Raw genomic sequence first — 27,549 nt, 5'->3', positions numbered from 1 at the left:
ATACTGGATAGATAGATAGATAGATAGATAGATAGAAAGATAGATAGATATTGGATAGATGGATAGATAGATAGATAAATAGATAGATAGGAGATAGATAGATAGATAGATAGATGATAGATAGATAGATAGATAGATAGATAGATAGATAGATAGATAGATAGGAGATAGATATATACTGGATAGATAGATAGATAGATAGATAGATAGATAGATAGATAGATAGATATTGGATAGATGGATAGATAGATAGGAGATAGATAGATAGATAGATAGATAGATAGGAGATAGATAGATAGATAGATAGATAGATAGGAGATAGATAGATAGATAGATAGATAGATAGATAGATAGGAGATAGATAGATAGATAGATAGATAGATAGATAGATAGATAGGTAGATAGGAGATAGATAGATAGATAGATATTGGATAGATAGATAGATAGATAGATAGATAGATAGATATTGGATAGATAGATAGATAGATAGATATTGGATAGATAGATAGATAGATAGATAGATAGATAGATAGATAGATAGATTTTACCACCACAATAACCTTTCCTACAAAGTCTTACCTGGTGGCTTGTTCACTCCAAATATCCCGGCCTGTCCAAGGATCTTAAACACATGATGTGCCGGAAACTGTTCTTCTTTTTCCCACTGATCTACATAAGGGTTAATTTCAGTGTCTATTATCTGTCGGTAGAGAAATAAGAAGGAATTAGACTAATATTCTCTTCATACTGAATAGGTTCCAGTACATACTACTACATACTACCGAACGCAGCGCCACTCTTGTCAAAAGGTTTTGTCTGGAATTGCAGCTCAGGAATATTGGAGGTTCATAGTCATAATGAAACATCTTTAATCTCTATAAAATAGATAGATATGAGAGAGATAGATAGATAGATAGATAGATAGATAGATAGATAGGAGATAGATAGATAGATAGATAGATAGGAGATAGATAGATAGGAGGTAGATAGATAGATAGATAGGAGATAGATAGGAGATAGATAGATAGATAGATAGATAGATAGATAGATAGATAGATAGATAGGAGATAGATAGATAAGAGATAGATAGATAGATAAATAGATAGATAGATAAGAGATAGATAGATAGATAGATAAGAGATAGATAGATAGATAGATAGATAGATAGATAGATAGGAGGGAGATAGATAGATAGATAGATAGATAGATAGGAGATAGATAGATAGATAGATAGATAGATAGATAAGAGATAGATAGATAGATAAGAGATAGATAGATAGATAGATAGATAGGAGGGAGATAGATAGATAGATAGATAGATAGATAGATAGATAGATAGGAGATAGATAGATAGATAGATAGATAGATAGATAGATAGATAGATTAGATTAGAATAGAATAGAACACAGAGATCTTAAATATCAAAATTGGGTTCTGCCCACAATGGAGACCACAAGGTGGCCCAAAAGAGGCGACCACCTATTATAACAGATCTTGGCCATCTCTAGTGATGAACAAACGTTTTTGGATTCTGGATTTTTTTGGACAGATCATGTAATATTCCGGGGTTCCTCCATCCTCTGGATACCAGACGATGGGACTCTCCATATTCCCGCCACCACCAGGGTCTTACATAAAGTATCTTGTAGACGTTGCATTATTCGCAAGTTGGAGCTCAGATTTATGGAAGGATATTTTAAGCTTTACGGCCAGATGCGGTTGAGCGGCGCCAGGCTCCAGAGATCCCATGCAGATGGTATAATATTAATTTTGCATAATTTTCCATGTTTTCCCTGGATGGTTTTCACCTTGTCTCCTTTGACAAGTCACCTTCCCCTCGGTGAGCATCTGCCACATATTCCACTCACTATTTATAGGCAGGAGGAAATCGAGAGTGAATGTTGTCAGGAGGGAGCGCGGATGTAGTGCCGCAAGTTCCTCCTGAGACACCGTGGAGGAAAAACATGGAAATATGGTAAATTACCAATTAGTAAAGAGATATAGATAGTATACAGCTTCCTGTAAGAGAGACAATGCATGGGTCCGGGAAAAAAGAGCGAACCAAGGGCGACTGATTGGACTCCATGGAGGGATGCAGACATTCATTTAATTCTCTGCCCTAGGCCACCAGGACTACAGGGCTAGAATCAATACTGTAATTATCTGCCTACCACCAGGGATACAGACATCAGCTTCATTCACTGTCCATGATCACCACATGGCATACAGAAAAGTAACCGATTCAGTGTCCTAGACCACCAGGGATTCAGATATTGTCTGCATTCTTTAACTTAGGCAGCCAGAGATATGAAAATGTACTTCATTTTCTACTGTATAACACCATGGAAACATTTATTAAACTAAACATTTATCCGATTCACTGCCCTAGACCACCAGGGATATCAATATTAATCTTCTTCATTACCCTTGACCACCAGGAATATCAATATTAACCTTATTCACTGTCCTAGACAACCAAGGATATCAATATTAACCCTCCACATAGCCCTAGACCACCAAGGATATCAATATTAACCCTCCACATAGCCCTAGACCACCAAGGATATCAATATTAACATTCTTCACTGCCCTAAATCACCAGGGATATTAATATTAACCTTCTTCAATGCGCTAGACCACCAGCGATATCAATATTAACCTTCCACATAGCCCTAGACCACCAGGGATATCATTAGTAATCTGCTTCACTGTCCTAGACCACCAGGGATATAATATTAACCTTCTACACTGCCCTAGACAACCAAGGATATCAATATTAACCTTCCACATAGCCCTAGACCACCAAGGATATCATTATTAACATTCTTCACTGCCCTAGACCACTAGGGATATGAATATTAATTTTCTACACTTCCCTAGACCACCAGGGTTATCAATATTAACATTCTTCACTGCCCTAAACCACCAGGGATATGAATATTAACCTTCTTCACTGCGCTAGACCACCAGCGATATCAATATTAACCTTCCACATAGCCCTAGACCACCAGGGATATCATTAGTAATCTTCTTCACTGCCCTAGACCACCAGGGATATCAATACTACCTTTTTACACTGCCCTAGACCACCAGGGATCTAGACAACAACTCCAAATCATTGCCCCAAAGCAATAGACTAGAAATAGACAATAACTCTTCTACTGCAATAGGCCACCAGTTAGACATTAAAGGGGTTTTCCAATAACACGCATCTAGTATCTATCCATTATTTCAATTTTCTTAGATTTTTGGGCATCCATCTGCCCTGGAACCTTACTAATCACTAGAATGCCCTGGACAACCAGAGGTGCCAACAATATACTTCTATCTGAACATTAGACTTCCAAATCTGTGGAAATTAACCCCTTTTCTGCCCTAGATCACCAGGGATGCTAACATTGAACATTAAAAAGGTTAATGTCTGTATCCTTGGTGGTCTTGGACAGTAATGGGGTCACAAACATGAATCACCTCCCTGCTGGATCTTTATTATTTGCTATGATGGGGGATTGTTTCCATCTAGATCATCAGGGGTCCTGAATTGAACCCCATCACTTCCTTAGACGCCTGAGGATGGTGACCATAACCCCTTCACTGCCACAGACCACCAGGAACGCAGACTTCATTTTTCCTGTCCTAGACCACCAGGGATGCTGATGTTAACTTAAGTAAGGCTGTACAGTAGATCACCAGGGTTGCTGAAATAAACTCATTCACTGCCCTAAACCTCCAAGGAGACCTACATTAACCCCTTCACTGACCTAAATCACCAGGAATGCCAACCCTAACCAAAAAGAGATCCCTACATGAAAGGAGTCGTATCCACAGGATAAGGGATCACTTACTGCCCCCCTATCTGAATGGAGTGGCAGGTATGGGCTTCATTGTATATGGGATTGCGGGAGTCCAATTATACTGTTTTGGATGACCTGGCTCAGTGGTTACGATGCCCCGGTCACAACTACCTCACTACCTAATACCAAAGTCTTAGCGGGAACATTCCCGATCATGGTTGGCACATCCCTAACAATAAGGCCCATCCATTTACTATATTGACAGAGCTAGTAGCATTGCAGGGCAGAGTATTTCAGGTGCAGCGGAGTTGGGTTTGTCACAAGCAGAACTCCACTCCAGTCTTTTTCGAGGACTCCATTGTTGTCTTTTGTACAAGGCAGGAAATTCCTCCAGGATTTCGGGCGCTCCTTCTCCCTCCTGACTCACATCCTTTATACACAGCAGATATATCCGAGCCCTCTCTGTGTATTTGCTCGGCCATTAATCCGTCCATCTCATTGAGGACATCAGCGATGAGTAACCCTACAAGGATCTGCACATACTACAACCTGTCATCCTTGTGCAGAGTCTACTGAAATATCACCAGGAGATCGTATAATAAGATGTCGGGGAAAGAGTGGAATGAAAAGATGAAAACCAATGTGGGATTTTATTATTGACTGATTTACATGAGGTTCTCTATGAGGAACAGTCTACACTGCGGGGTCAGGACGTTCTGTAGATGTGGAGGAGAGTCTGGGGTGGTTCACATCCTTGTAAAGCCCAATGACATCCTCATCAGATCGGCGCTGTCACCCTGAGCATTTTCATGTTGTGTTTAAACAAATCTATTCGGCTATTCCACAGATATAAGCCCTTGTAGTGTTGATGCCTATTAGGGTCTACTAGCCAAATGGGTGGTAACAATGCATGGCATATAGCACAGTGAGACCCCACCCTCAGAGAAACCCCAGTTTTACGTCCCACTTGTCTAATAGACCCTAATCTGCATTATCACTGACATGGCTTATACAGTCCTATGAAAAAGTTTGGGCACCCCTATTAATCTTAATCATTTTTAGTTCTAAATATTTTGGTGTTTGCAGCGGCCATTTCAGTTTGATATATCTAATAACTGATGGACACAGTAATATTTCAGGATTGAAATGAGGTTTATTGTACTAACAGAAAATGTGCAATATGCATTAAACCAAAATTTGACCGGTGCAAAAGTATGGGCACCCTTATCATTTTATTGATTTGAATTCCCCTAACTACTTTTTACTGACTTACTGAAGCACAAAATTGGTTTTGTAACCTCAGTGAGCTTTGAACTTCATAGCCAGATGTATCCAATCATAAGAAAAGGTATTTAAGGTGGCCAATTGCAAGTTGATCTCCTATTTGAATCTCCTCTAAAGAGTGGCATCATGGGCTACTCAAAACAACTCTCAAATGATCTGAAAACAAAGATTGTTCAACATAGTTGTTCAGGGGAAGGACACAAAAAGCTGTCTCAGAGATTTAACCTGTCAGTTTCCACTGTGAGGAACATAGTAAGGAAATGGAAGAGCACAGGGACAGTTCTTGTTAAGCCCAGAAGTGGCAGGCCAAGAAAAATATCAGAAAGGCAGAGAAGAAGAATGGTGAGAACAGTCAAGGACAATCCACAGACCACCTCCAAAGAGCTGCAGCATCATCTTGCTGCAGATGGTGTCACTGTGCATCGGTCAACTATACAGCGCACTTTGCACAAATAGAAGCTGTATGGGAGAGTGATGAGAAAGAAGCCGTTTCTGCACGTACGCCACAAATAGAGTTGCCTGAGGTATGAAAAAGCACATTTGGACAACCCAGCTTCATTTTGGAAACAAAAATTGAGTTGTTTGGTTATAAAAAAAGGCGTTATGCATGGCGTCCAAAAAGAAACAGCATTCCAAGAAAAACACATGCTACCCACTGTAAAATTTGGTGGAGGTTCCATCATGCTTTGGGGCTGTGTGGCCAATGCCGGCATCGGGAATCTTGTTAAAGTTGAGAGTCGCATGGATTCCACTCAGTATCAGCAGATTCTTGAGAATAATGTTCAAGAATCAGTGACGAAGTTGAAGTTACGCCGGGGATGGATATTTCAGCAAGACAATGATCCAAAACACCGCTCCAAATCCTCAGGCATTCATGCAGAGGAACAATTACAATGTTCTGGAATGGCCATCCCAGTCCCCAGACCTGAATATCATTGAACATCTGTGGGATGATTTGAAGCGGGCTGTCCATGCTCGGCGACCATCTAACTTAACTGAACTTGAATTGTTTGTCCAAAATACCTTTATCCAGGATCCAGGAACTGATTAAAAGCTACAGGAAGCGACTAGAGGCTGTTATCTTTGCAAAAGGAGGATCTACTAAATATTAATGTCACTTTTCTGTTGAGGTGCCCATACTTTTGCACCGGTCAAATTTTGGTTTAATGCATATTGCACATTTTCTGTTAGTACAATAAACCTCATTTCAATCCTGAAATATTACTGTGTCCATCAGTTATTAGATATATCAAACTGAAATGGCTGTTGCAAATACCAAAATATTTAGAACTAAAAATGATTAAGATTAATAGGGGTGCCCAAACTTTTTCATAGGACTGTATCTGTGGAATAGCTGAATGGATTTGTTTAAACACAACGCCAAAATGCTCAGGGTGACAGTGCCGATCAGATGAGGGATGACATGGGGCTCTTCAGACCTGTTGTTAAAGAGTCGGACATTGACCTATATTATTGCTACCTTCCAAAAATTTGTGCAAGAGGCACATGTGTGTATGGAATATGCCAGAACTGCTGCTCCAGCTCACAAAGTGGAGTCCTGAGCCATATGGAAAGGCTAGAGAACCCTTTAAAGGGATTATGTAGTGCTCCAAAACATGGCGGCTTTCTTCACTTCAGGAAGTGACATCACTTCCCTTGTTCCATTGGTGACATCACTTCCCTTGTTCCATTGGTGACATCACTTCCCTTGTTCCATTGGTCACATGGCCATCCACCCCATTAAAATGAAAGGGACTGAGCCGCACTTTGGCCATGTGACCAACGGACATGATATCACTCCCCGAGAAGAAGAAAGCAGCCATGTTCTTGGAGACCTGCACCACCCCTTTATAAAGCATGGGACATGACCATGAATCACCTGGTAGCCCTTTTATATTGGAGCCATGTCATACTATAGTGGTCTTGACAAAAGATCCGAGGAGCTGGACCCTACAAATCTGACTTAAAGGGGTTGCTCACCATAACCACCTGTTACCTATCCATAGAATAACATTAAAAAAAAAAAAAACATAATAAAAATCTCCAAAAACCAAAACATTTGTCTGCATATGGCATATTCATCTATTGCTTTCAAGTTTTAAAACAAAGGACCCCATTACAGTCAATAGGTAACCAATATTTCAGCGGTACCCCTGTCCGTTGTTCTGGTCCTCCAATGGATTCCTCTGGTGGTAAGTGATCTCCCCAAAAACAAAAGGATCAGGTAACAGATAGAAGTGCCCAATCTTCATCTCTTCCGACATCTTCCACCATAAGGGTGGGTTCACACCAGCGCCCAGTCTCCGCTTTAGGCAATCCGGCTGGTTTCCGTATTCTGCCCAAGAAACTGGACAGGAGACGGTAACCTGGCAGTCAGTTTTCAAACCCATTCACTTGAATGGATGTGCAAAGTGTCCGCCCGTGAGCGCCTTGTGCCTCTCCATTTTTTGTTAACCGGACAAATTCGGACACTTCCATTTTTTTACAATATGTGGATGGAAATAGTTAGAATCTCATCCACCTTGCAGGTAATGGTCAGACGTTGCATTTTATGCCACAGCAATAACAATGCAATGGGGCTTCAGCCTATTATTCAGGATTAAAAACACGTCTGCCGTCTTCCAAAAACAGCGCCACCACGGTCTATGAGTGTTGTCTGGTATGACATCCTAGTTCCATCAATGTCTTCCTGTTCTGCGCCATAATAGTACGGTGCATTCATGGAAAGCATGACTTACGGGTCTCTGCTGTATTATACAGCGGAGACCCTGGACTAGACGCCGGAGTCAGAACATACAGTCCTATGAAAAAGTTTGGGCACCCCTATTAATCTTAATCATTTTTAGTTCTAAATATTTTGGTGTTTGCAACAGCCATTTCAGTTTGATATATCTAATAACTGATGGACACAGTAATATTTCAGGATTGAAATGAGGTTTATTGTACTAACAGAAAATGCGCAATATGCATTAAACCAAAATTTGACCGGTGCAAAAATATGGGCACCTCAACAGAAAAGTGACATTAATATTTAGTACATCCTCCTTTTGCAAAGATAACAGCCTCTAGTCGCTTCCTGTAGCTTTTAATCAGTTCCTGGATCCTGGATGAAGGTATTTTGGACAAACAATTCAAGTTCAGTTAAGTTTGATGGTCGCCGAACATGGACAGCCCGCTCTCAAATGATCTGAAAACAAAGATTGTTCAACATAGTTGTTCAGGGGAAGGATACAAAACGTTGTCTCAGAGATTTAACCTGTCAGTTTCCACTGTGAGGAACATAGTAAGGAAATGGAAGACCACAGGGACAGTTCTTGTTAAGCCCAGAAGTGGCAGGCCAAGAAAAATATCAGAAAGGCAGAGAAGAAGAATGGTGAGAACAGTCAAGGACAATCCACAGACCACCTCCAAAGAGCTGCAGCATCATCTTGCTGCAGATGGTGTCACTGTGCATCGGTCAACTATACAGCGCACTTTGCACAAATAGAAGCTGTATGGGAGAGTGATGAGAAAGAAGCCGTTTCTGCACGTACGCCACAAATAGAGTTGCCTGAGGTATGAAAAAGCACATTTGGACAAGCCAGCTTCATTTTGGAAACAAAAATTGAGTTGTTTGGTTATAAAAAAAAGGCGTTATGCATGGCGTCCAAAAAGAAACAGCATTCCAAGAAAAACACTTGCTACCCACTGTAAAATTTGGTGGAGGTTCCATCATGCTTTGGGGCTGTGTGGCCAATGCCGGCATCGGGAATCTTGTTAAAGTTGAGGGTCGCATGGATTCCACTCAGTATCAGCAGATTCTTGAGAATAATGTTCAAGAATCAGTGACGAAGTTGAAGTTACGCCGGGGATGGATATTTCAGCAAGACAATGATCCAAAACACCGCTCCAAATCGACTCAGGAATTCATGCAGAGGAACAATTACAATGTTCTGGAATGGCCATCCCAGTCCCCAGACCTGAATATCATTGAACATCTGTGGGATGATTTGAAGCGGGCTGTCCATGCTCGGCGACCATCTAACTTAACTGAACTTGAATTGTTTGTCCAAAATACCTTCATCCAGGATCCAGGAACTGATTAAAAGCTACAGGAAGCGACTAGAGGCTGTTATCTTTGCAAAAGGAGGATGTACTAAATATTAATGTCACTTTTCTGTTGAGGTGCCCATACTTTTGCACCGGTCAAATTTTGGTTTAATGCATATTGCACATTTTCTGTTAGTACAATAAACCTCATTTCAATCCTGAAATATTACTGTGTCCATCAGTTATTAGATATATCAAACTGAAATGGCTGTTGCAAATACCAAAATATTTAGAACTAAAAATGATTAAGATTAATAGGGGTGCCCAAACTTTTTCATAGGACTGTACCTGCCTATAGGGAGCCTATGTGCAATGTACTGCGACACAATGTAATACAGTACATTGCATTGGGATCAGGAGATTCAAGTCCCCTTGTGAGACAGGAAAATGTAGATAAATAGCGTTATTTATCTAGTCCGGGGATTAAAAAATAAAATAAATGAAAAAAATTATGATAGACTTGGATGTTATTTAACATGAACCCCCAAAAAATGTAAATAAAAAAATCAAAACATTATATGCACCCCAACATGGTGTCCAATGAAACAACTCGTGATGCAAAGAATAAGCCCAGTAACAGAAAAATAAAAAAAGTTATAAATTTTGGAATTCAGAGAAGGAAAATATAAAAAAAAAGTCACCGAGCATTAACGTACAAACTACTCTGTGAGCTTAAAGGGTTAAAGTGCATGTCACCGGGCTGTAATACTAGACGTGACCTGCAGACAGGTGTGGCGCTGTGCAGCCCCCTTAAGGTTTACATCTTGTTCTCTTGTTGTACCTTCTTCAGCGAGTCCCTGATGGCCTGGTGCTCCGGGGTGTACAGGGCGCTCACAGTCTGGTTGCCCGCCTGGCTAGCTGGGGCTGTCAGTGACAGGAGCCTGCACACAGATCCAGCTCTGCTCCTGAGAAGCTGCAGGGAGCTCAGTCTGAGAGCCATAACTGCGGCAGTGATCTGGGCTCAGGACTATGACCTGCAAGCAAAGGACACAATGTCACCACATGATGCATGAAGCAATGCTGGAATAGCATATATATATCACACGTGTATAGTGCAGGGTTATATATCAATGCAATGTGTGCAATGTGCATATATCACCTAGTACAGTATATTAGCAGTTTTATTAGATTTCAGCTTGTATGCACTCACTATAGGAAGTAAACAAGGCTCCAGGCTGCTGCTGCGGTGCGGGCCACTTCCTGGATAGTGTTAGGCCCACCCCCTGACTACACTACTGCAAGGACTTGGCTTGAGGCTCATCTGGCAGGAGGAGGGGGAGAGAAGCTTATATGGGGAAAGGGTCAGGAGGAGTACTAGTCTCATAGAAGGGGACGCTGCATTTTACATAGTAAAGGCCGTAACCAGATAGTACAACCAATGCCAGGCAGCTGCCGCCAAGACTAATATAAACACGGCTGCACACCTTGAGATTGATTGCACCCGTCAGGTTTAATAAGGGCACAAAATCCGCAGAGGAAATCTCTACAAAAACTCAATGATACTGTCAACCAGGAGGAGCCTGAGAAGGGTAGAGCGGTGGAAGGATAGGGCCCCTGCGGTTGGCACACACCAGGCAGTTGGGGTGCAGCTTTTTCTAAAGGAGGTGATCGAACAGGATTTGACCCAATTTTTCTAAAACTTTTAGGGTTCCTCCCCTGAACACTATTATATTGTATGGTCTCTTCACAGCCCAGAAGATAAGTAATATAATAAACAGTCATACTCATCTTGACTAACCTCTCCTGGGCACCCGGTAGTCCCTTGGTGCCCTCTTATGGCCTCACATTCCCAAGGGTTATCACTGAGACCTATGATCAGGCACAAGGCATCATCCAGGAAGCTGGAAGAGGATGTTAAGGAACTGCAGGAGACCGTTCAGAGCCCAGGAGAGGTGAGTTTAATAATAACACTTCCAGTTGATGCAAAACAAACCAGACAGCTGAACCTCAGGAACGTTCTTCCAAATGAATCTCGTGAGCTTCGTTCAACTCTATTCCCACCAGTTTTGGAAGACAAGGAGAGATCAAGCCTGACAGCCCAGATGGACCAGAGTGCAGTCCAAGATTCAAGGAGTGTAGAACAGTAACTTGGTTCCCGGTGAGCTTGCCACATGAAGACATGGTCTTTAAGATCACAACATACCCCATGCAAAAGAGAAGGAGGCTCCCTTTGCGCTGGTCAGGTGGCCAAGTAATGTAGTAAGTAGCTTCCATGTTGGTTGTTCTCACGTGTCCAAATTGTACCAAAGTTGACCAATTTTGCTAAGGTACTGTAGGCACCTTGAAAATCCAACTCGATACTCCTGTGTCCTTACATGTTACACTACTATGCCCTTTGGGGATTGTTCCAGGTTTTCCTTCCAATAAAGGGTGCTGACCATGACCGTCCCGTTGTGTCTTTGATCTACTGCTCGTCTTCGTGGTAGGACATATGGCCTTTATTATCGTTCATGAGATCATGTGAATTAAATTTAATAGGAACCTGAAGATCCAGCGGTATGGATCCCACAGTACATGGCTGAATACACATGATAAAAGGATAGCCCAGTCATATTATCCACAGGAAGCCAGAAGGGTCATGGTTTACAGATGAACAGGTCAGCAGGATGAAGATCTCAGTGGTTACTCCCTTGGCCTCCAACTCCAGATGGTACCTCAAAAAAAAGAGCAAAGGATGAGGGTTATAATCCACACTTCCTTAACGCGGCGTCCTGTGAAGTTTCCACTGTATGTTTTTCATTGGGGTGGTATTTTTTCTGCAATGCTCAGTTTTACTAGCCTAGATACACAGTGGTCTTACGATGTCCTCAGTCATACGGTCACATCTGCCAAATCTTGCAAAAATTCATTACGCTAGAGGTTTTATGGTCCCCTCTAAATTTAGTGTCTGCACATGCCGGGGTTTAGAGCAATGTCATGCAATGATCCGTGCAAGGCGGTCAATGAGTCACGTGATGCCATGTTCATTCGATTGGAGTGACACGACTTTCCCCATTGAGTCATGTGCTAATTGGTTGGTATTGGAGAGCAACAATTGTGTAAATTTTGAACGATTTTGTGACATGGGCATGATGAGTCGCCCATATTATCTCACTTATCTCTATGGAGAGGACTTCTAGTGAGCAGATGTGCAAGTGCAGAATAATTTTTGGGGTTCACAACCTGCAAAATACTTATATGCTCAGGGATCTCTTCAGACCCCAAAGTGGAGGGCCCCGGGGAGGTGAATGACCATAACAAGCAGTGTTACTCACCTCCAGCTCCGATTTGTGGGTCCCTGTTCTCTCTGGACCTCTTCCTGAATGACAGCAGGGACTGCTGAGGTCTCAGGACCGACATAACCAATGACATAACCCCACACGACCAATGGCAGTCACATTGGTCATGCCGGCGAAATGAGTAACTTCCAGGCAGAGAGTTTCTCTGATAAGAAGGAAACCTATCTTGGTGGCCCAGTGTCAAAAACATAAGGTCCAAGAAAGTTAACATGGACTTTTCACCACTTACACCAAGTCTTTGCATCCTTCAATAAACACTGCTTCGCTGATTCCGGTACAGTTGGAATTTTTTTCTCTAGCCCCCACCATTCCTGATCAATAGCCAGATGGGCGGTCACAGACTACCTGCTCCAGCTTAGACCCGCCCCTTACAGTAGAGAGCCTAATTAGCATATCAGAAGGTAAAAGTAACATCACCGATTGCTCAGGAATGGTGGGGGCTAGAGAAAAAGTTCCAACTGTGCTGGAATCAGTGTAGTGGAGCCTACTGAAAGCTGTAAAGAGGTGGAATCGGTGGAGGTCCCCTTTAAGGCAAACTATCTTCTGATCTCAGCTCAAGCTTTGACTCAAAGAATTTTGGCTAAGATTTTGGTCCAACCTTCCATATTAAGTTTGAAAAGGTGAAATGTTGCCCTAGACATGAAGGCCAAAACAAAGTCGTCAAGGAGTTAATATACTGTTAGACGTTTCCTTATATCTCAGGGCTTCGTTGCTTCACGACATCCTGTTTCTGCTTTTCCAATAGATGTGTTCGCAGGGCAATGGCAGGAAACGTGAATTCCTGTAAGGTAATTATCTATATAATGGATACATATAGGAGATTCTGTGTACCGCCATACAGTGCTCCATATACTGTAGGACCTCCAATATAACATGCACGGCTTATGTATACAGGAGAAATTTAAAGGAGCTGTCCAAGACCCCATGTATATTGGATATTGATGACCTTTCCACAGTCATCAGTATCTCATTGGTGAGGTCAGACACCTGAACCCCGTGCTGATCAGCTGAGCCATCTGTCGGAATCTATATACAGGGTATACGGCTGCTCCTATTCCCTAGCGCCACTGCCGAAGCGTTCAGCTCCATTTTCCATTTTGCTACTTTTGATACATCTCTGCCATGTTTCAGACTTTATAAAAAGAAGTTTAAGCATTTCACACTTTCCAAAATCTACTCGGACCTCAACTGATTCCGTCTCTCCGGAGACTCCGGCCAAACGTCTTACCAGATATTATTAATAATGGCGTAGCGACTTCTGTTTGATTTAAGATGCAGAAATCACAGACAAAGATACGTTATGTTATAACCTTCACAATTATCAAGGTCAGATGTGGACGGTCTTCTCAGTAGTCTTCTGATTGGTGAAGATTATATTATAATACTTAATGGGACATTATTAGGTAATGGCAGGAGGACTCAGGGCTGTAGGGTTATAGTCACTGATTGTGGAGAAGCGCAGGGTGTCCTGTCCCTGCTGGAAGTCTATAATATTACTTTATAAATCAAAGTTTTTGGTCCTGTTGGCCTTTAATGTAATGAAAAAGAAAAATATCCTCATTAAACTATCACTAACATCAATGACATTGTCCCTATGGGCAAGAATATAACTACTATAATACTACTCCTATGTACAAGAATATAACTACTATAATACTACTCCTATGTACAAGAATATAACTACTATAATACTACTCCTATGTACAAGAATATAACTACTATAATACTGCTCCTATGTACAAGAATATAACTACTATAATACTACTCCTATGTACAAGAATATAACTACTATAATACTACTCCTATGTACAAGCATATAACTACTATAATACTACTCCTATGTACAAGAATATAACTACTATAATACTACTCCTATGTACAAGCATATAACTACTATAATACTACTCCTATGTACAAGAATATAACTACTATAATACTACTCCTATGTACAAGAATATAACTACTATAATACTACTCCTATGTACAAGAATATAACTATTATAATACTGCTCCTATGTACAAGAATATAACTACTATAATACTGCTCCTATGTACAAGAATATAACTACTATAATACTACTCCTATGTACAAGAATATAACTACTATAATACTACTCCTATGTACAAGAATATAACTACTATAATACTACTCCTATGTACAAGAATATAACTACTATAATACTACTCCTATGTACAAGAATATAACTACTATAATACTACTCCTATGTACAAGAATATAACTACTATAATACTGCTCCTATGTACAAGAATATAACTACTATAATACTACTCCTATGTACAAGAATATAACTACTATAATACTACTCCTATGTACAAGAATATAACTACTATAATACTACTCCTATGTACAAGAATATAACTACTATAATACTACTCCTATGTACAAGAATATAACTACTATAATACTACTCCTATGTACAAGAATATAACTACTATAATACTACTCCTATGTACAAGAATATAACTACTATAATACTACTCCTATGTACAAGAATATAACTACTATAATACTACTCCTATGTACAAGCATATAACTACTATAATACTACTCCTATGTACAAGAATATAACTACTATAATACTACTCCTATGTACAAGCATATAACTACTATAATACTACTCCTATGTACAAGAATATAACTACTATAATACTACTCCTATGTACAAGAATATAACTACTATAATACTACTCCTATGTACAAGAATATAACTATTATAATACTGCTCCTATGTACAAGAATATAACTACTATAATACTGCTCCTATGTACAAGAATATAACTACTATAATACTACTCCTATGTACAAGAATATAACTACTATAATACTACTCCTATGTACAAGAATATAACTACTATAATACTACTCCTATGTACAAGAATATAACTACTATAATACTACTCCTATGTACAAGAATATAACTACTATAATACTACTCCTATGTACAAGAATATAACTACTATAATACTGCTCCTATGTACAAGAATATAACTACTATAATACTACTCCTATGTACAAGAATATAACTACTATAATACTACTCCTATGTACAAGAATATAACTACTATAATACTACTCCTATGTACAAGAATATAACTACTATAATACTGCTCCTATGTACAAGAATATAACTACTATAATACTGCTCCTATGTACAAGAATATAACTACTATAATACTACTCCTATGTACAAGAATATAACTATTATAATACTGCTCCTATGTACAAGAATATAACTACTATAATACTACTCCTATGTACAAGAATATAACCACTATAATACTACTCCTATGTACAAGAATATAACTACTATAATACTGCTCCTATGTACAAGAATATAACTACTATAATACTACTCCTATGTACAAGAATATAACTACTATAATACTGCTCCTATGTACAAGAATATAACTACTATAATACTACTCCTATGTACAAGAATATAACTACTATAATACTGCTCCTATGTATAAGAATATAACTACTATAATACTGCTCCTATGTACAAGAATATAACTACTATAATACTACCTCCTATGTACAAGAATATAACTACTATAATACTACTCCTATGTACAAGAATATAACTACTATAATACTGCTCCTATGTATAAGAATATAACTACTATAATACTACTCCTATGTACAAGAATATAACTACTATAATACTACTCCTATGTACAAGAATATAACTACTATAATACTGCTCCTATGTACAAGAATATAACTACTATAATACTGCTCCTATGTATAAGAATATAACTACTATAATACTGCTCCTATGTACAAGAATATAACTACTATAATACTGCTCCTATGTACAAGAATATAACTACTATAATACTACCTCCTATGTATAAGAATATAACTACTATAATACTACTCCTATGTACAAGAATATAACTACTATAATACTACCTCCTATGTACAAGAATATAACTAGTATAATACTGCTCTTATATATTATTAACCTCTAAGCTTCCGGAGTGACCCCAGTTTTCTAACATGAGGACCTCTCCCCACATCTCCTTGTGCCCTTGGGAGTAGAATATGAGGGTTAGTCACACACACCTATTTTTTTTTTTTTAGGTTTTTATAGGAAAGAAGGTAAAGAGTTGAGACATAAATCTCTCAGTCCTTGGACACATAGGAATGACGGATCCAGAATATACAAGCAGACAGCACTTATGATATTGTAGAAGGTCGTGAGAGATGGACTAGACGTTCTGAAGCAGATCTGTGGGAACGGTCATGAGGTCCGAGTCTCAGCACAATCCAAAAAATCCTACCATAGGGTTAAGGGATGTGCACACTGTGGGGTTGTGGTTTGTGTAGTATAAAGGGCAGTTGTACTGGGGGGGTTATATCAACAATGAGTGAAATGTCTCAATATGCGGTAATTTTTACTCATTGAGACTGTAGATAATCCTTGTATGTGTCCTTAAGATCTGCAGATTGGAAAGTCCCAGTATCAATTGTACAAACACAGACTGACTCCTTATACAATTTTTCCAGATTTATGTAAATAAAGTGTAATCTTTGTATTAATGAAAAATTTTGCAACTTTCTAATCTACTTTGCGTTTCAATTTTTAACATTTTAAGATTATTGTATCCACTTCTCCGCTGCAAAACCTATTTATGGGTTTGCAATGATACAGACATATACATATGTAGATCACAAATGATATTACTAATAACCCTTAAATAGATCACCAGGGATCCTATGACTATCCTTCTATTTTTCAGCTGATCTGTGTGGGTTCCAAGTGAAAGACCCCCACTAATGTATCTATGGACAGCTTTTCCTTAGTAACAGGGAGTGAACAGCAAACTGGCTAGAAGGGAGACACCTAGTGGCAGGAACTTTTTGAGCTGAAATGGCTGCTAGCCCCAGTTGTGGAGGAAGGTCCTAAACTGGGGAAGATCTACTATTATCTCACAATGCCTTAAGAAGACTTATAGGAGGGGTTTATCAAGATTACAAGAAGATTGTTTGTTATGTACAGCCACCTTTTGTTAGAAGGTCTCCCATAGATAAATTTATCACAAGGTGTCACTAATGATCGCTGAAGATCACCTGGCAGCCAGTGTTCAGTTCCCCTACAACACCCCCGCAGGAGAGATGAAGTATTACACAATATTACACAGTATAAATCAATGCAGGTCCTCCAGAACAAGAGAGATGTTCCTTTGAGGTCCACTGTCCTGCCCCTAGGGTTGAGCCGATCTTGAGATTTCAGGATCATTTTTAAAATCCGATTTTTGATCATTTGAGAAAGTTGCTCGATCGCCAATCGGGATCTGATCTTTCCCGATCCCGATCGCTCAACCCTAGTTACTTTATGTTTATGGAGTAGGGATGAGCCGATCTTGAGATTTCAGGATCATTTTTAAAATCTGATTTTCTATCATTTTCCAGCCGAACCCGATCGTGAAATTTGCTCGATTGCCGATCGGGATCCGATCTTTCCCGATCCCGATCGCTCAACCCTATCTGCCACCAATCTTTACATGACAAGTCACCAATTCTTCTCCTGCTCTGATACACCAGCGAGAACCATACAACCTTATCAAGTGTTTATTCTAGAATAACAGTAATTTTTGGGGGATTTACAGACGCACATTTTATTAAAACAATCTAGTGCAACCCATATAGCAACATGTTACACTTAGGGTCAAGTTAGACTTTTTGTTTCAAGACATTCTTCTTGAGCCGCAAGCCCAAGGTCGTCGCTAGTTCTCGCGGAGTGCAGTAGGAAATTAAATATAGTCCTTCGTCCAGTTTCCACACAGTGTAGCACTGGGTTGTATACATGTGCCAGGAGAGCCAAGAAAGACATCTACACCATTGCTTGACTGAAGAGAACAGTCCTAAGGGTCTTAGGCAATGACACATCCACCCTTCTCCTTGAATGGGTTCTTGTCCTCTGGGATGCCTTTTACAAGAGGGTCTTCTCCAGAATTGCCCTCAATATAAGTCTTGATTTCTTCGCACATTTTGGAGACCTTAATAGGAAAATAAAGAGATTTGAGGTCAGGTTGGTGGAGTAAAGCCTTACTAAAATTGTGAGTATCACAGTTCTTCTTATCTAAATTAATTTTGGGACCGGGGTTCTGGACTCCGGTTTCCAAGACATATGTGGGTGTCAGAGGTGGGACTCGTAACTCTATGACAGTTATGATATATTCTGTGGAACATTTTTAACTTTCCCATATCCCACTCATTGAGCTTCAAGATGTAAAGATATTTGGAATTGTTCCTCAAGGTGATCTCATGATCAACTGGGGTCACTGGTTCCCTTCATTTTTAATCTAGTGGACCACCAGCACCTTCCAGTCCTCCAGTTGGTAATCTCTGCCTAACAGCTCCCGTATCTCAGCTTCCAGGGCGCTCGTATTTAAGTCCCGACTGATAATGGTACAGGTCTCGCATGACTGACAGTGAACGTTCATGTCTAGATAATATATTCTAGATATCCATAGATACAGCTGGGTGCTTAGTAATAAGAGTAAGAAGAGCAATAACAAGTGATACAATGTATCAGAGAACCCGGCGGAAAGTTCTCCTGAGTGACCTGGTTAATGCATGAAACATATGTCACAAACAGGATAAGGATTGTGTTCTTATAGTAATAGGATTGTAGGTATGGCTGTCATAATCCCCCCTGTATACCATTATATGGCCAATGATATGCCCTGCACATAAGGACTAAAGTATTGTAATTATCTATCTATCTATCTATCTATCTATCTATCTATCTATCTATCTATCTATCTGTCCATATCATATCATATCTTTCTTTCTTTCTTTCTTTCTTTCTTTCTTTCTTTCTTTCTTTCTTTCTTTCTTTCTTTCTTTCTTTCTTTCTATCTCGTGTTTATCTGTCTATCTATTTATCTATCTCATTACTTTCTGTCTATATCCATCTTCCATCTATCTCATATTTATTCATCTCTTCCATCCATCTATTATCTATCTATGTATCTATCCGTCTATCTATCTATCTATCTATCTATGTATCTCCTATCTATCTATCTATCTATCTATCTATCTATCTATCTCCTATCTATCTATCTATCTATCTATCTATCTATCTCCTATCTATCTATCTATCTATCTATCTATCTATCTATCTATCTATCTCCTATCTATCTATCTATCTATCTATCTATCTATCTATCTCATATCTATCTATCTATCTATCTATCTATCTATCTATCTATCTATCTCATATCTATCTATCTATCTATCTATCTCATATCTATCTATCTATCTATCTATCTATCTATCTATCTATCTCCTATCTATCTATCTATCTATCTATCTATCTATCTATCTACTAGAGACTACTATACATTCAGTTCCATACATTTATTCCGCCACTTGTTCCAGCCTCTATTCTTTCCCAGGAAGAGCTGAGCCTGGAGACATTTCCTAGGTGTTGACCTCTACTTGCACCCCCACCCCTAACTTCCCAGGCTCCCACGTCACTTGCTGATACCACCCAAGCCTCCATTTATCTTTCAATACAGGAAAACCATCTGTACATCCCGGGCTGTGCTTATCTATGTACATTGTATAGTCGCCCCGACAGATGTAGCAGAGCTGAGTTTGTCTTTTCGCAATGTCTTATCTTGACTTTTTCCCACCGGAATTCAAGAAACTTTTTTAACTCGAAAAGTTGCAAAAAAAGTTCTAAATTCATCTCTGCTACAAAGTTTACAAAGTTTCCCCTGAGTCTTTGGCTTGTGATCTCGCCACTTACCAGTTGTCTCTCCAGTTTCACTTCTTTCTTGAGTTGTTCAACTTCCATTTTTAATTTATCTTTTTCCGTTAGATCGTCTATATTGATGACCGGCATTTTCTGATGGGGGAAAAAAGGTACAATATAGGCCGATGAAGTTTTTCTGGAACTGGTCATAGCATGCAGAGCTCTCTACATGAGGACTTACTTGTGCTGCAGCGCTCCGCTAGCTGAACTCCCTGAAGTAGCAGCTTCCTCTGCTACAGACTCTTCTGTCTCCTGTACCAAAGCCCCGACAACAATAGCAGCTCGTAATCTGCATAATCCCCGCTAATCTGCTCTAATCGAGGGCCACCCAAAGTATGCGCCCCCTCTACAATAATCCTACACTCATCTCATAGCTAATGTATTAAGATAATGATAATAATAATAATAATAATAATAATTAATAATAATAGTAATAATAATAGTAACAATGTTAAACAGAGACATAATAGTAGTAACAATAATAATAATATTAATAATAATATAATAACAATAGTAATAATGATAATCGTAAAATAATATTAATAGGGATGATGATGATAATAATAATAAAAATAATATAAGGAGATACAAAAGAAATAGTGCAAAATGGCCCCACATTTTAAGGTCCCCCTTCACTTGCCCCAATAGTGTCATGCCCCCACCTAGGTTGCCCCTACAGTGTCATGCCCCCACCCAGGTTGCCCCCACATTTTCAGGTCCCCACCTAGGTTGCACCCCACAGTGTCATGCCCCCACCTTGGTTGCCCCTACATTTTCAGGTCCCCACCTAGGTTGCCCCTACAGTGTCATGCCCCCACCCAGGTTGCCCCCACATTTTAAGGTCCCCCTTCACTTGCCCCAATAGTGTCATGCCCCCACCTAGGTTGCCCCTACAGTGTCATGCCCCCACCTTGGTTGCCCCTACATTTTCAGGTCCCCACCTAGGTTGCCCCTACAGTGTCATGCCCCCACCCAGGTTGCCCCCACATTTTCAGGTCCCCACCTAGATTGCCCCCACAGTGTCATGCCCCCACCCAGGTTGCCCCCACATTTTCAGGTCCCCACCTAGATTGCCCCCACAGTGTCATGCCCCCACCTAGGTTGCCCCCACAGTGTCATGCCCCACCTAGGTTACCCCTATATTGCCATGTCCCCAACCCAGGTTGTCCCCCAGTGTCATGCCCCCACCTAGGCTGCGCCCATATTGTCATGCCCCCGCCTATGTTGCCCCCCACTTTGTCATGCCTCCCTTCAGTTGCTCCCACTGTATATATCAATAATAAAAAAAATAATATACTACTCACCTCTCCTCCCTCCCTGTTCTTTTCTGTGTCTGGTCCTGGGGTCTTCAGGGAACAAGACGCGCAGTATATTCATAGCCAAGAGAATATTACACACAGGTATTAACCTACAGGGGGAGAGTTATCAGTCCCTTTACTCCAGTTTTCTGCCATAGCGGGATTTTATTGTGGTGCACATTTGGCACCACAACCCTGTTCCACACCTTGCTCACCACATTGTGTGACTATGGGCAGAGCTGGGTGGGCCGGGGACGACTCCTCAGCCCAATATATTCATTATAGTAACTGGTGCAGGGTCGTGTCCATGTTTTATTCATACGCTCCAGATAGTTGATGAGATTTTCATGGGTGACTTGGCGGCTGTCACCAATGGAAATCCAGTCGTCTGCCAGGATATCCTCAGATATGGCTTCCTCTGTTTCAGTGATGCATCGTTTCAGGTCGATCAGATCCTTTGTTTGTGGGGAATATACATAGTCCTTGATATAGCCCATCAGAGGGTATTAGGTCCGGTGATCATGGAGGTCGCCATATCATGGTGAATCATTGTTTTGGTGCAGCCGATCCAACGTTGTTGTGGAGTTTCAATAAGAGATCGGTGACCATCCAAATAGAAATATGGAGGTCCCATCCTGTTGGTCTTCTTCTATCTGTCTAGACTCCTGAAGGGGCCCTGGACTGTGCCCCTGCTCCCTGCACAGGACACACGTACTAAAGGCTCATGGTTATTCGGAGCCCCTTGTTCTCCCCTTGTTTGTGTGGATTTCCTCCCATTCTACAATGACATACTGATAGGGAAGACAAATGAATTTCCCATCAGTAGTAATACAATGTAAGATTTGTCTATAAATTTGACAATCTGACAATTTTTCAGTGAGGATAGAGAATACACTGTAGCTATAAATAGATAAGACCAAGATCCATAGAAGGAGAGAACGTCTTCAGCGATACAGAGAGATACAATGTATCACCGCAATATCATGTACAAGGATCTGCTCACTGTTACAATGGTTTTTCTATATATCATGTCCTATATTCAGGTTCTTCATCTGCAGGGGAACTACAAGTCTTATCTAGCTTGCTGAGACAAGGGCTATAGAAGTATCTGTTTCTTAAGTCCCTTCTAAGGAACCTTAAATTAGGTCATATGGGCATCATGGCATAATCCATTTACCAAAGTAGACGGTTTAATCCAGATTAGTGCAAAAACAAATACTGTATAACCTGACGTCTGTAAATCTGCTACAGGGATGCTCTTTATGTGTGTAAGACATAGGCTGCAGATAGATAGATAGATAGATAGATAGATAGATAGATAGCAGATAGATAGATAGATAGATAGATAGATAGATAGATAGGAGATAGATAGATAGATAGATAGATAGATAGCAGATAGATAGATAGATAGATAGATAGGAGATAGATAGATAGATAGATAGATAGATAGATAGATAGATAGATTAGATAGAGAGATAGATAGATAGATAGATAGATAGATAGATAGATAGATAGATAGATAGATAGATAGGAGATAGATGATATATATGAGATAGATAGATAGATAGATAGATAGATTAGATAGATAGAGAGATAGATAGATAGAGAGAGAGATAGATAGATAGATAGATAGATAGATAGATAGATAGATAAGAGATAGATAGATAATAGATAGGAGATAGATAGATAGATAGATAGATAGATAGATAGATAAAGATAGATAGATAGATAGATAGATAGATAGATAGATAGATAGATAGGAGATAGATAGAGAGATAGATAGATAGATAGATAGATAGATAGATATTAGATAGATAGATAGATAGATAGATAGATAAAGATAGATAGATAGATAGATAGATAGATAGGAGATAGATAGATAGATAGATAGATAGATAGATAGATAGATCGATAGATAGATAGATAAAGATAGATAGATAGATAGATAGATACATAGATAGGAGATAGATCTATCTATCTATCTATCTATCATCTATCTATCTATCTCCTATCTATCTATCTATCTATCTATCTATCTATCTATCTAATATCTCTATCTATCTATCTGTCTATCTATCTCCTATCTATCTATCTATCTATCTATCTATCTATCTATCTATCTCCTATCTATCTATCTATCTATCTATCTCCTATCTATCTATCTATCTATCTATCTATCTATCTATCTATCTATCATCTATCTATCTATCTATCTATCTCCTATCTATCTATCTATCTCCTATCCTACAGACAGCTAATCTGCATACTTTTTCCCCGAGAAGCATTGCTGGGCCTATAAATTCTTACAGCTACTTGGCCCATAGGAAATGTGAATTTAGCCTTCTCATCTGTCGTCACTAGGGGGCCCCGTTTTTATCCTTAGACTGGTTTTCTCATCTTATAAATTGATGGCGTATTGTTGGGGTGTGACATCACTTTATGACTGGTGGACTCCCCACCGATCCCGGGAATGACGGGGCTCCAGAGAATATTTACTGCCATGTTGGGGACCATTCATTTCCAGATACAGTGGGGTCTCTGAGGTCAGACCACCCAGACCTTCACCAATCATATAGCGATGGAATATTCTAGAAATATTCCAGAGATACAGAAGCCTGAAATCAGTAACAGAATCTGGGATTACTGGAAGGAGCACATGGCTGGTCAGAAGACACGTGAGTCACTGTCCTGTCACTGTCCACCAGCTCCAGCTGCAATGCTCGGACCCCATGTGTCTGCAGAGCTGTCACTGCCATAGACATGGAGAAATTCGGACGGCTCGACCCTTGGGCTTGACTCACCCTTGTCCGGAAGGAGAAAGTCTTTCAAGAGAAAGGAAAGATTCTGTGCTCCTTGTCTTATTGTTACTCACTGGACGTTTCTTCATGCTTATAATAGTGATGGAAACTGTAGAATATGAAAGTCTCAGAACAAGTGTAAAGTGTCCTGGAGTCACACCCAAGATTATCCGGAAATAAGTCTACATATAATATTCATCAGGGTGGTCCGAAGTATGAAATGATCTATCTATCTATCTATCTATCTATCTATCTATCTATCTATCTATCTACTATCTATCTATCTCCTATCTATCTATCTATCTATCTATCTATCTACTATCTATCTATCTCCTATCTATCTTTCTATCTATCTATCTATCTATCTATCTATCTATCTATCTATCTATCTTCTATCTATCTATCTATCTATCTATCTATCTATCTCCTATCTATCATCTATCTATCTATCTATCTATCTATCTATCTATCTATCTATCTATCTATCTCCTATCTATCTATCTATCTATCTATCTATTCCATATCTATCTATCTATCTATCTATCTATCTCCTATCTATCTATCTATCTATCTCCTATCTATCTATCTATCTATCTATCTATCTATCTATCTATCTCCTATCTATCTATCTATCTATCTATCTATCTATCTATCTATCTCCTATCTATCTATCTCCTATCTATCTATCTATCTATCTATCTATCTATCTATCTATCTATCTATCTATTCCATATCTATCTATCTATCTATCTATCTATCTATTTATTCCATATCTATCTATCTATCTATCTATCTATCTATCTATCTCCTATCTATCTATCTATCTATCTATCTATCTATCTCCTATCTATCTATCTCCTATCTATCTATCTATCTATCTATCTATCTATTCCATATCTATCTATCTATCTATCTATCTATTTATTCCATATCTATCTATCTATCTATCTATCTATCTATCTCCTATCTATCTATCTATCTATCTATCTCCTATCTATCTATCTATCTATCTATCTATCTATCTATCTATTCCATATCTATCTATCTATCTATCTATCTATCTATTCCATATCTATCTATCTATCTATCTATCTATCTATCTATCTATCTCCTATCTATCTATCTATCTATCTATCTATCTATCTATTTTCTGTATTTTGGGGGTAAGTGCTCTTTAAAATAGAATGGCACAATGTCACCTACTCCACCTTCTGATGTCACATGTTGGACTCGCTGTCCTGTGCATGTCCGGTATGGTGCTAGTATGGGGGACACCTTATATTACACTCTATGTCAGTCTGTGTCATTAGTAAGATCCTGACGTGCTATAACCGAAGGCGCCAATTAGTGCACAATGTGTAGCGGTACAATGTGGTCTTCCAGGCGGTAATGACTGACCCTATCCTCAGGACTCTCATTATATGTATGTCAGGGTAGATATAGACATAGAATATAGCAGGTATATCAGGACATGGTAGTCATATAATATTGAACAGGATTTGTGTCTTATAATAAGTTTAAAAAAAAAAAAAAAACGTATTCAAGTGCAATATCAGATACGATGACGGGAAGGGCTCCATCCACCAATGTCATGTTGCACCACAGACTGTCCAGGAGTTGGCAGATGCTTTAGTCCAGGTCTGGGATGAGATCCCTCAGGAGACCATCCGCAACCTCATCCGGAGCATGCCCAGGTGTTGTAGCATGGCTACCACAGCATCTTGCAGCGGCATGCTATTCCATCCGGTTTGCGTTTAGTTGGACCATCATTTATTTTTCAACAGGACAATGACCCCAAACACCTCCAGGCTGTGTAAGGGCTATGTGACCAAGAAGGAGAGTGATGGGGGGCTACGTCAGATGACCTGGCCTCCACAGTCACCAGACCTGAACCCAATCCAGATGGTTTGGGGTGAGCTGGACCGCAGAGTGAAGGCAAAAGGGCCAACAAGATGCTAAACATCTCTCTGAACTCCTTCAAGATTGTTGGAAGACCATTTCAGGTGACTACCTCATGAAACTCATTAAGAGAATGCCAAGCGTGTGCAAAGCAGGAACCAAAGCAAAAGGTGGCTACTTTGAAGAACCGAGAATATAAGACAGATTGTAGCTGTGTTACACTTTTTTGTTAGTATATAATCCCACACGTGTTACTTCTGAGTTTTGATGCCTTCAGTGTGAATCTACAATTGTCATAGTCATGAAAATACAGAAAACTCTTTGTATGAGAAGGTGCGTCCAAACTTCTGAGCTCTGTAGGTTGCTGATATATTGTTTTCTCATAGTATTTTTGATGATATTCTCCTCATCAGACGATATATCTGTAGGACGTACTATTGTATTGTATGTATAGCGGTGTATTATTTGAGCATTATATGGCCTTCGCTTTGAAGTTATTATTTGGCTGCTATGCGGTTCAGTTATTTCTCATGGAAAGTGCTCTGGTTCTTGCACATGAAGGCCTGGTCTCTTATCCAATAATACTCACACAATTTTTGTATCGGCCGTCACATATAAACGGACATATTGTCGGCTTTAGATTTTTGGGGTCTCGGTATTATTCTCCTATTATTCTCTTCTTATCCCATCTGTAAGACTCACTTACAGAACCCCCCCATACTCTACTCTTACTGTATGAGCCCACCCAGCTTTCCCTTGCCGCTTACACAGCTGCCTTCTTGCTGCGTTGTGTTGTTTTATGAGGCAATTGCTCCGTTTCTGTGTCTTAGTCGTCTCTCTGTCATTCTGTCCCGCTGGCTCATTATTTGTGTATTTCAAAAGGAAAAATTCATAAGAAATTTTCTTGCGTAGGGCGAATGAATATTGTGTTGTGAAGATCTGCAGCTAAATCTAGCAGAGCGGTGACCTCAGCGGACTCCACCGCAGCGTTGTCTCAGAGGATGTGGCGTAGGGGTTGGGAGCTTTCCTGACTCGTAACGAAAGATTTCCTTTTCCCTTTTTCTCCACGTATTACAATAAGAGCCAAAATATATCCCCTGAGCATTTACTCCCTGCTGGTCGGAGCGCGGACTCCGGGGACAACGTGGACACAACGTCATCGCTGTGATATCTATAGATATAAAACTCAAATCCTGTAGTATCTGCTCTATACAAATCCACAGTTATCGCCCGATTTGGGTGAAATTTGGCATGCCCCCTCTCCACTCACAGGAGCAGAATACACACACACGCATAAATATACACGGATCACACAT

At 39.7% G+C, this 27,549-nt stretch overlaps 2 protein-coding genes across 3 annotated transcripts in view; both read right to left on the bottom strand.

Annotated features, from left to right (window-relative positions):
* Positions 1 to 10,393, bottom strand: part of LOC142200987 (putative acyl-CoA dehydrogenase 6) — a 63,668-nt gene extending 53,275 nt beyond the window's left edge. The window contains exons 1-3 of the mRNA XM_075271773.1: positions 10,318 to 10,393; positions 9,949 to 10,141; positions 580 to 700 (exon numbers count right to left, since the gene is read on the bottom strand). Coding sequence (XP_075127874.1) covers positions 580 to 700; positions 9,949 to 10,107 — 280 coding nt within the window. The 5' untranslated portion in view covers positions 10,108 to 10,141; positions 10,318 to 10,393. The remainder of the gene's footprint in view (positions 1 to 579; positions 701 to 9,948; positions 10,142 to 10,317) is intronic.
* Positions 10,394 to 18,032: 7,639 nt separating this feature from the next.
* On the bottom strand, positions 18,033 to 20,505 carry LOC142200986 (guanine nucleotide-binding protein G(T) subunit gamma-T1-like). 2 transcript variants are annotated; one of them, XM_075271771.1, is made up of 3 exons: positions 20,420 to 20,505; positions 20,233 to 20,331; positions 18,033 to 18,472 (listed from the first exon to the last, which is right to left on the bottom strand). In XM_075271771.1, exons 2-3 carry the CDS (start codon positions 20,326 to 20,328, stop codon positions 18,347 to 18,349), a joined length of 222 nt encoding a protein of 73 aa, XP_075127872.1. In that variant the 5' UTR covers positions 20,329 to 20,331; positions 20,420 to 20,505; the 3' UTR covers positions 18,033 to 18,346. The 2 variants fall into 2 exon arrangements, with proteins under 2 accessions (XP_075127872.1, XP_075127871.1); XM_075271770.1 differs by lacking the exon at positions 20,420 to 20,505 and having other exon boundaries at positions 20,233 to 20,413.
* Between the last annotated feature and the right edge of the window lie 7,044 nt (positions 20,506 to 27,549).

Source organism: Leptodactylus fuscus, chromosome 4, assembly GCF_031893055.1.
Source record: "Leptodactylus fuscus isolate aLepFus1 chromosome 4, aLepFus1.hap2, whole genome shotgun sequence".
NCBI classification, from domain to species: Eukaryota; Metazoa; Chordata; class Amphibia; order Anura; family Leptodactylidae; genus Leptodactylus; species Leptodactylus fuscus.
Note: the sequence above shows the minus strand (reverse complement) of the source record. Positions and strands in the feature narration are given on the sequence as shown.